The sequence below is a fragment of the Varroa jacobsoni genome, unplaced genomic scaffold (genome assembly GCF_002532875.2).
Source record: "Varroa jacobsoni isolate VJ856 unplaced genomic scaffold, vjacob_1.0 scaffold_1175, whole genome shotgun sequence".
NCBI lineage: Eukaryota > Metazoa > Arthropoda > Arachnida > Mesostigmata > Varroidae > Varroa > Varroa jacobsoni.
In genome coordinates, this window is record NW_019214077.1 from 5,022 (window position 1) to 15,811 (window position 10,790).

At 41.4% G+C, this 10,790-nt stretch overlaps 1 protein-coding gene across 1 annotated transcript in view; it reads left to right on the plus strand.

Moving 5' to 3' along the window:
- The first annotated feature begins 3,405 nt into the window (after positions 1-3,405).
- LOC111267360 (acyl-coenzyme A diphosphatase NUDT19) overlaps positions 3,406-10,790 on the plus strand; it is a 23,568-nt gene continuing 16,183 nt past the window's right edge. Inside the window, exon 1 of the mRNA XM_022845566.2 lies at positions 3,406-4,688. Coding sequence (XP_022701301.1) covers positions 4,658-4,688 — 31 coding nt within the window. The 5' untranslated portion in view covers positions 3,406-4,657. The remainder of the gene's footprint in view (positions 4,689-10,790) is intronic.

The following is a 10,790-nucleotide window of genomic DNA, read 5'->3' on the forward strand; positions in this document are numbered from 1 at the left end:
GATAAGGATTCACTCGCAGATTTGTAGAAGGTACGAATGAAAAAACAAGTATATTGCTTAGTCTCTTTTAGACGTACCTAAAATACACTCAATTCTACAAAATGCTCGAATTATGATTTTTGGGCTACCCTTTCTTTTTTCCCTAAACTCGGCCCTCTTCTGTTAGAATCGAAGCCTGCTTCTTAAGTGCAAGCGGATGCGCTTAAAAGATAGAGGCCGACTACTGTCTACGGGCCGCTAAGCGTTAGAATTTCAAGACTGATTCAAATAATAATTATAATGAATGGCTTCTTCAGCGATTAGCTAAGCATTGTACAGTTGTCTCTGAGCCATTTTGATATAATTTACGTCACCAGTTTAGACGCGTACCAAGAAAAAAGCTCAGTAAGAATAAGCATTATGCTTAATTCTTACAAAATAGGCATTTAGCATCAATTCAAATAGTGGCTTCGATATAAAATTGAAATACGCTCGTAATCAAAATCTCTGCATTACCAAAGAACATATATCCTTTGTAAAAACAAAGTAACATACACGCTAAAGGGGAAGTTGTTTGTTGCGCTTCGCGAACGCGGGAAACGCTTCGCAAGTGTTTTTGATTCCAGCTCAAAGTGCGGTTCAAGCCTGGGTATCTCAGGAATAAATGGTAGGCCTTTTCCGTGTTAGTTGGAGGCAATAGGGATTATTAATTTGACTCCACCAAGCGAGCGTTCATTTATCCATCTCCTCTCCAAACTGATTCGAACCCGAGGGTGTCATTTTTTCAGATGGTACGTGTGTGGCCTGAAAACTTTTCAACCTTGTTGACCAATCAGCGCTTGAAGATTCCCTTTTGAAATTCGGTTAGAATTTACTTCTACTGTCTTTCTTTATGTGAACGACGATCACCACGTGCACTAAAAAAAAAAAAAAATTATTACTTAAAAACTATTTTTTGTGTTTTTTTAAAACGCCAACAACTTCTTTTTTTTATATATCAAAACGCTGACGTCATTGAGGAGCGCTAAGGCCAGTCAAGTTATTGTTATGATCAGCACTATTAGACGCATTAAAAGCATTTTCGATAAAAGCTTATATGAGCATTAGCTCTCATCGTCTTGTTTCGATGGTAAAAGCATCCATATTCTTCTGTTATATATACATACATAATTGCTCTATATACATGAAAAATCACCTTGGCATTCACCTTCATAGTGACAAGCTAATCAGATTTAAAGACGCTCTACGAATGTTAAAACAAGAAAGATGGATAGAATGTATTGATATTAAAATAGGAATATCTAACAATGCATTTTCTTTGCGGAAAATCTTTCCCGGATGAGACAAGAATGAGGCACTTTAGTTGATGCTTATCCAACTCAACAAGGCAGAACTTGAAGTAACGCCACATGAGGAAAAACCGTTTGTAAAAAATCGTTAACGCTTAAATCTTCGAGTTAAAAATACCCAGAAGTCTAGGGACCTGCGTAAGGGAAGTTAGCAGATCTCCTGATTTCATTCTGGTAGTACTTTCTAGATTTAGTTACATTGTATAGGATTTTTATCGTTAATTTAATTGTAGTTTTTCCATTTACTCAACTACCCAGTACACAGGTTCTAATAAACATCAGTAAGATCCGTTGTAAGATGTTATAGAATCGAATCACTTTTATTTGAACCGGACATGGTGTATAAGGTCATAGGTTTTAAGCCTACATTGTATCTGCACCGAAAGAGGGCAAAAGTAGACAGAAATAGAGACGAGGTCAGTGGATTTACAGTTGAAGAATATCATCAAGGTAAATTAGGAAACGAAACGTATATTACATAGCCTAATATGATGAGCTCAGACCTCGAAGACAAATCTGCGGGTTTCAGAACACAACGACGCGTCATCACAAATCTTGTGTCAGGTCTAAAGAAATTAGTTTAATCGATATACTATCAAAGAAAAAAGGTCGTCATCACTATCTCAACTTATGCAGTTTGTGCGTGGGGGTAACTTTCTTTATTGCTAACTTTGATAGGTACTCCAAATATCGCATTTCGCACATCAAAAAAATCACATGACCACAGCGTCACAACAAATCTGTAAATGACAACCTTCAATTGGTTTGTCAAACCCCAACGTTTCAACCCTTCTTTAGATTTCAAATTTCGCAAATCCGTTACGCCATTTCAAAATCAGAAACGTTGGCAACCTACTTTGGTCATCGAGATAAACCAAGACTGACATCCGAAATTGAGGCTGGTATATTAGAGGACCTTGTCAATTCTAAAGATCTATTTTATTTCCTGCATTAAAGGCATTTGAACTTCGCGCTTTAAATTTAAGACAGTACACATTAGCAATGTACTCAGTGATTTACGAGTGCTAATCCGCCATATACTTCAATGTATGAATGCATGCTAGTTCCTGAATAGGTACTGAGAGAAGAAAAGAACCTAGTGAAAACAATCAAGCTTCGCCCACTTCATGACGCTAGTTGGCGAGACGCTCGATATTTCTCAGATTCGCTCCGCCTCGAGCTTAGTCTAATTTTATCGGCTACACCTCGTCTCCCAGATTGTATGACGTATTGGTCGACATGATTAGGGCTACATAGCCTTTTCTAAAGCCTCAAATATTATATTTTGATTATAGAACTCGGACTGTGCTCTATTTATAGTAATGTGGGACATACTAATTTTTTTAGTGTCCCATACTTTGAGCCATTTTTTTTGACCGCAAAGTGGCTGAGGACGCATAACCCTAGTTACGATGGCTGACAGCCTTCGATAGTAAAATTTAAATGAGCCAAAGAGCACCCTTTATAAGATCGTAACTTGCTAAGGATCAGACCTGTTACTCTGAGAAAATTCGAACCACAACCAAGGTGACCCACCGTCGCCATCCTCACCAACAGCCTGAGTTAACTAATTTTTTAATCTCCACCTTCTACTGCCGTCGTATGTTACCAAGCTCTATACTCTTCTATTCCTGGCGCATTGCCTTACTTTTATGCACAATTTTGCCTAGCCTTGGCAGTGTTTTACACGTGTGAGACAAGCTGATTTTCAGTTGGCTAGTAAGAATTTCTCGCAGCCTCGGTGTCCGTTTTTTCGTATCACTGTCATGATTTCTAACGGTGTGGCAGCACTTCGCGACTACCTACGGCTTCCTGCGCAGCCGTCGTTAATGCCGTAACCTCCTTTTCTCAATCCCTGTAAAACTATCGTTAGCCACGTACGCATGAAGCAGTACCAGCAGCATCTTGCCGTTGCGCGCTGCTGCTGATGGTGGCAGACCCTTGCCATCGAACTTTCAGCTTCTCCAATAACGTCGTCAGTGAACGTTTACGTTGCATTGCTTGCATTACATTCATTACTTCACGTTACTTCGCTTCGTCTTGCTTTGCCACTGGCGTCAAAGCCGCCGGTTGTGCGACCACTGCCAGCTCCGGGAGTGTAGCCACGGCCGTAGCAGTAACAGCAACAGAATCGCTGGCGCGTTTTTCCGAAGCGGGTCGTCCGCTTGCCGTTAACCACGTTGTCGTCGTCTTAGCCGTCGGATTTTAGTGGAACAAGCGCCGTCGTCGACCGGCAGGAAAGCAACACGCCTCAGACACCACCAGCTGAGGTATCGAAGCACCGAAGTTGTAGAATAGCAGCTGTAGCAAACAGCTGAAACAGAAGTCGCCGGATAGCTGCAGCAAAAGCGATAGCAGGAGCAGAACTCCGGATTGGTAGGACAACGCACAGCAACGTCAGATTGGCAGACTCTCGATTCCGATGGGCAGTAGGAGCAGCAGTGGCACAAGAAGAAGGTATTGAGGCTCTCGCTGGACCGTTGTCTAGCTGCGGTGGGTAGCGAAGTTTTTAGCATTAAAGAATAGAGCAAACGAACGTGGCTATACCAGCCAGCGCCAAGTTCGAGGAAGTTGCAGTAAGACCGCGGCTGAAGATAGCGAAAGATCCGGGCAAGTTGAGTTTGCCTGCAATCATCGCTCGATCAACTGTTAGAAGAGTGCGCAAACAAGGGTTGAGGTGACAGCCGTGAGGGGATAGCCGGTGTGTGCCTATCGAACCAACGAAGAAAGACAGATTACTTCGTCTCCCTTTGCCCAACTCATTAAATTCGTTTTCAACGCTTCAAGCCAACAGTTAGTCATGCACAGCCCGGTTGCGGCTTAAGGTTGACGACTGAATGCCAAAAGATTTTGATTGTTGGATACAACTCAGATATAAAAGTGAGCAGCGATCTAGAGAGAGGTGGTAAGCCAGAGAGAAATCTTTGCCTCTGATTCGAAGTGGCGTTGGCAAATACAAATCTGGGCTGGTACCGACTGACCAACCACGGTGGGATATTGCTGCATCCAGCCCACAATCGCTAGATCTATTGTTGGGAATTCTTCACAAGAAGCTGGGCGTTTGGGTCGGACTGTTTGCCGGCGTCGCGGTGTCGCAAAAATCTACACAAGTTGTCTGCATACGTCACCCACCTGTTATATTTGCAGCCTTGTGCTTAGGCTCTACCCAATTGTTATTTTGTGACTCGTCTGTGTAGTGGAGTGTCTCGCTCTATGAGTGCCCAAGCGGAGTACTCGACGTAAGGACAACCTAGTAATCGTTCCTAAAATTGACTGGTGATACATCGAAACTCATTTGTGCTGGCCGAAGGACAGAAGAGTTATCCAGAATGACTTCGAACAACCCTAAAATCAGACATCGTAAGTAGAACAAAAAAAAAAAAACAGTTCCTTTTCAAACTATAATTTTGCTATTGTCTTCACTTTATAATGTGATTCATTATTTGAAAAAATGTGCAACATACGCATTAGTTGCCGATAACCAGATTCGGCATTTAACTATATGAATATCCCCCGCCATCTTTAAGTTGTATCGAAATTATTTCAAATAATTTAAGCGGCATTTGCTTATATTTCTATCCACAATGCCCGGAATCCGGTACTTGTTGCAGTTGAATATACAAGTATAGGCAATTTAGATGAGACAAGGGTTATTCGTGGAAGTTATCGACAAAACGATAAAACGACAAAACCAGGCGTGTTGTGAGGTTTCTCTTTTTTTTTTTTTTGTAGAAACACTTGTGTTTAACTTCCACGTTGTTCGTTTTTACATGTCCTGGTTTATCGCGTTTATTTCGAATAACGAAGATAGATACCCTATGTGAAAACGTAGAGAGATTAGTAAACATCTTAATTTAAGTCGCATGTTAAAATAGTATTTCAGATTTTTACACCTTCTATATGACAATGGGTCAGTTTCTCAATAATCAATCACATCATTGCTGAAACCGCGATTTTTATAACTTAGATAATGTTGATACGTAATGTATATTGGCTGAAACCTTACCACATGGTGTGACAAAATTAATCCGTTAATTTTTGGTATACAGACACGAGGTATTGTTATGAAGCCTATTAAAAAAATCCTACATTGGGCTACAGTACTATATAATCAGACAGATCCGTCTTGAGGTAAGGAAAATTGATTTATTATTTGTTTATAACAGGATTTATTGTTGTACGTTTTCCGCTAAGAAGTGTGACATCCATCGTACTAAGTTAGCACAGTTAACATACACTGTTTATCGTTGTTCATTATCGATTGGGCACCCAGGCTCAATGCAGAGCCGAGAGTCTTTAAGCGTCTATCCCCACTCGCCCTTATGCAGTATAGTTTCGCTACCACTAAAAATAACCCATTGCAAAAAGACTGACTTCAGTGTGAGGCTAGCGCACCCATATTAAGAATGTCAATGTTAAAGATAAATTAAAGTAGTATCATTCTTCAAATTACATTTGACTTACGTCGTTCTATCCTAGGAGCCTTGCTAATGCTCTGTCTGATACCCTACGGTTTTAGTACGCAGCTTATTTTACCAATAATAACTTGTTTATTTTATTATTATATTCCATTTTAACTGTGTTAGTAACTATAAAGTAATGGCGTCAACCGATTATAGTCGCGACTTGGCTAGAGACGAGCTGTAGGTACGAAAGCACCAGAGAGGTACGAAATGGCCAAATTTAACACGTGTCTCAATAGAGACCGTAGTAGGGTATCGAATTTACGGTGCGTGACTGTACTACCAGCTACAATATAACAGCAAATAAAGGTATTCTGTGGCATTCTCGGAACTAGCGCCAGTAGGCGCTTGCGGGCATCTAGTTTAACTGTGACAACCACAAAGATGTCTTTAATCTGCCGAAATGTTCACACCTGTTGAACGTTAGGTGAAGCGACATGAAGCGATTATTTACAATACGACTTTTTGTATGTGTATGTGTTAGCATAAAAACTTCAAGAACGATACAACATTTTCGCCCATTTTTCCTGCTATGAAACTGGGCGTAGATCAACATTGGATCCTCCTGAGCTGGAATCGGTTAGTTAAATGATAACGTAGTTATGATCAAAAGATGATCTTATATAACATTAACAACGACAAAGCGATAGTGAAAACCGATAATGAAAAGGAAATATATCATGGCTATCTGTGACAACATCTGCATCTCTTGAATGCTAAGATCAGCTTGATGGACATTAAATTGTGCAGTCGATAAAAGGTAACTAGTACAGGTGTCAGGTCACCCTATCATTGATAACTGCCAATTCACTTAAAAAATCTACGCTCACTGCCGCCAGTCAGCAAGATGCCATGAAAAACCATGACAAAAGAACAGTCTATGCACTGCCAATAGTAAATCAAAAATGGTAGGTATGACCACAAATCAACACAAAATGTAATAGACCAATTTTCGATTTGTGAAACAATAAAAAAATGAATTAATGGTGCCTTCGAACCAAAAGGAAATTTCGCAAGTACTACTGTTTTAACAACACAATAGAATCGATAGCTTTCAGGTGATCATTAGACTAGCTGCTAAGCGCTCCCGTTAGACAAAGTTGCGCTAGAAAAAAAATAGCTTTCTAACTTTGAACGTGGCGTTACATAACTATATCACTTATATATGTATTTTTTTCCCCTTATAGTCTTATTTCTTAGCATTGTTTATCAGAAATTTTTTTAAGACTGAACGAGACGCGATTACAATCATGTCCTTCGTAATAGATCACGAATACACCTCGAATAGCAAGAGTGCCTTTAGGCAGCGATGTGACATAGCTAGCTATACCCGCTGTTTTTATACTGCTAGAAACAAATTAACAGAACACAGAGTGATGATATAAAAACAAATACTTTCTTTACCTACGAAAGAAAGCACAGAAACTTGTAACAGTTATCGTTGTGAAACTGAGCAGCTATAACGTACGCAATTGGCGCGCACAAACATTGGTTTGTTTATTGAGACTTCCGTCTGACATTGATCCGCCTTCTTCGACGGTACCGTCGCACAAGGTACTTCGCTTGATCGTCTCCCGATACGAAGCTAAATCGAATGAATGAAATCCATACACTATTATGGTGAGAGGCCGAGCGTACTTTATTACTGAGTCACGAACAAGGAGATCCAAACATTCAAAAAAATAAAGGTGCCTAGCTTTCAGTTACCTTAAAGTGCGCACCTTATACCTATTCAGACATTTTACAACAGATAAAAACATGTCGAACGGATTATTAAAGCAAACACACAAATTCAGGGAACGTACATTCATTCGTATTGCTGAACAGAAGAAACAATTTTACCTTGGTAATTTTCAGCTTATGCAGCATACCGTCAGCGCATTGTCGTCGCCATTATTTATTTACGATCATATAGTGTTTGTAGGTTTTCACTTTTATCTACACAGAAGGCGGACTATCGAGTTCGTAACATTGTAGGTAACGCTCGTAACGTGATTACTAAGCATGCAGACCTAGGTCACACGTTGTCATCTGTTGAAAAATGAAGTGATAAAAATTTCAATACGCCTCCGGCAACGAACGAAAATGCGCGTGGCACAAACGCTTGTACGCATTTATTTGTTTTTATTTTAGAAGCGTCATTAGGCGAGCGAACTACAGCTGTTAAAGCTCGGCAAAAAAAAAAATACGTAAGGTTTTAAATGCAAGATCAACTGCCAAACTTTATAGGGAAATATTTACGTACATACAGTAATCAGATAAACGGACAGATGATGGGTAAAGAGGTCTATCTAACCGGCCGAAACGATTAGAAATTGGTTGAGTTGCCCAAAAATACGGTAAACCACCCGTCGATCTGGCCCGCATCGTCCTAAGAATGGTGCGCTCTCGTCTATATAAGAGCTGCTGTCGAAACCCATAACCGTCTAACCTTTCCCTTTTTTTGCAAATTATTGGCAATAAATTCCCACACCAGAGCAGGCGTATTCAACAGCGGATCCAGTCAGGTATCAGGGCTGACTGTTTACATTGCCTCTGCCAAACCAAGCACAGCCTCTTTGTGAGATCGCTTCTCCTGTAGCCACGTCGATACTAAGTGAATGAACCAGTAAATCGTCAATGGGTAACTGCTGGCCGGAAGATTTCCAGCGGTTCGTCTTCAATCGCAGTTATGGGATTGACGAAACATAAAACACCGAAGGATGCCGATGAATCGACACAGAATGTGAGCGTCAGCCAAGCACCTAAACAAACGTATATTTTATCCTCATCAGTGTTCCCGCCTTCGTACGTAGATAAAGCGTCTTGCGGTTGTGAGGAAACGGCTGCAGTCAAGCGATTGTTAATACCTCCAAACGATCATCTTTGTTGAATGGAAAGATCGCAGCGAGCTCATGATAGAACGCCTCACGAGGTACGTGAGGTTCCCGAGAAGGTAGTGATCGGCAGAGCGTCAGCAACACTGCAGAGAGGAACGCCACGTTCCGTTTTGAAGCAAAACCTGCTTCCGGAGCAGCCGCTGCTCTTCTGGCTGGTGCTATCAATCGATGCCTAAGCGCTGTGTGTCAAAGCAGACACGGGTGCTCAGAGCATCAAAGATATCGAATTTACATTATAACTCGTACCCCTTCGCGTTAGCTGCCATTGCATGGTATTTCGTACGAGATCGTATAAAAAGGCATAAGTAAGTGCGATACGCGTTGAGAAAGATGTGCTTGCTTATAGGCACGATGTTCCGTCGATATGTACAGAATGCCCTATTTAAGTCAACACTGATTAATCACTTGGTTTGCGTATCGGAACGTCCAAGCTCGGGTATATATGGTAGATAAAGACTGAGAAAATATACATAAAAGTATATGCAGCTGGGTATCCCGGTATTATAATATCGATGGCAGGATGGATGATTTTCGTATCGTAAAGGTAATACCGGGTCTGGTGTTTGTCATCATGGAATTGCGTATTCAATAGAACATAATTACATAACGCGTCAAGTACGCGAAATTCCAGACTTAATTGACGTTCGTTTTTTTCCAATGAAAGCCTTCGAATAGCTAAGCCACACTCGCGGATTGCGTAAACAACTTATTCATTTAGGCCATATATTGTCCTTGAGGACATTATGTAAGAACAATGTGTAACGCATTCATATCATTACTCGTTGCTGCATTGCTGGTTCGTATATTTGCCTGTTACGGTTATTGAACCCTCCTCAATTCTGATTCAATATTATCCTCAACAACCTTTAGTTAACTTAAAAGTGTCGAACTAAGCTTCTATAATAGTACTAATACAATCTCAATGCATGAACCCCTTCGATTCACCTCGTCGCTCGTCCCCCGAACCCCTGGTCCTCTCAACCCCATGGCCTGTCTGAGTTCTTTTTCTGCTTCACGAACATCGCCAGCAGCGACAGAAGCAGCCACTTCCCAAGCAACACTGTAACCGTGAATGTCGTACGCTTCACTGGTATTTAACAGAGATTGAGAGGGCCAATCGGAACTGGGTCCCTGAAGAATTTCGGCCACTGGAGTTAGCAGGTCGGCCCCCTGGCGTAAGTATAGTAACAGTGAATAAATAGCAGGATGGGAGGAAAATTCACTGAGAATCAGTGACCCCGTTGAGTTTTTTGATCGACTACCTTCAAAGCATCAAATCGCTTCTTCGCTGAGTTGTCGCTGTTGGCTCGAACGAAATCTGTCGGTAGTGCTTTGCTTGTCGATGTTATTGCAATTTGTTTCCATGTTAGCGGTGAAAGCCGGATCGACCCCCCGGCGCATCTGTCATGTTGCTGCTAGCGATATTCGCTAAATGATGGTACGCGCCCTGATTACGACGATTATTTGGCAAACAGTGAACGGTCAATACGCTTGTCGTTGCTGTTATTAGTCTCAGTATCTATTGTTAACATAGTAAGTCGGCGTGGCACGTTAACGTCATTTCATCCAGACGGGATGCGAATAGAGCCAGATGAAGCTAAACCAGGCGTAAAGACGAGACTGGTGCTTACTAGAGGAGCGACTGCTAGTATTACTAATAGCGGGAAATAGCAAGATCCGAAACGAAAACGCAAAAAAAGAACGTGGTATAGAAGCGGATTAAAAAAAAACTAACAACATATTGGTCAACTCGAACGCAAAGGACGTGATGGCGATATATGCCGAGATTGGCGGACGGCAATGTGGAATTTCCCTCCGCTTTTTGAAAGTACCGCATGTTGTATCGCGCATAGAGACGTGTCTATACAGCTAGCCTTTATGACCAGACAAATGTTTCTAGGAGCAACTCGAAGGAACTCTATTTTTTGACCCCTTGAAAATGGCCGTCTGCTCATATGAAACGAGGCAAAAAAGTTTTAGCTCGTTGGCCACGCAACCGATTGTTGCATCAGGCCAATGGTGTTCCGCAGTCAGCACTAATGTATCGCAGTGCCCCCGTTGCTTGGTGATTCGTCCGATCCAAGAAACGCGAGGCCCTTGCGAAAGATACTCCAGCTATA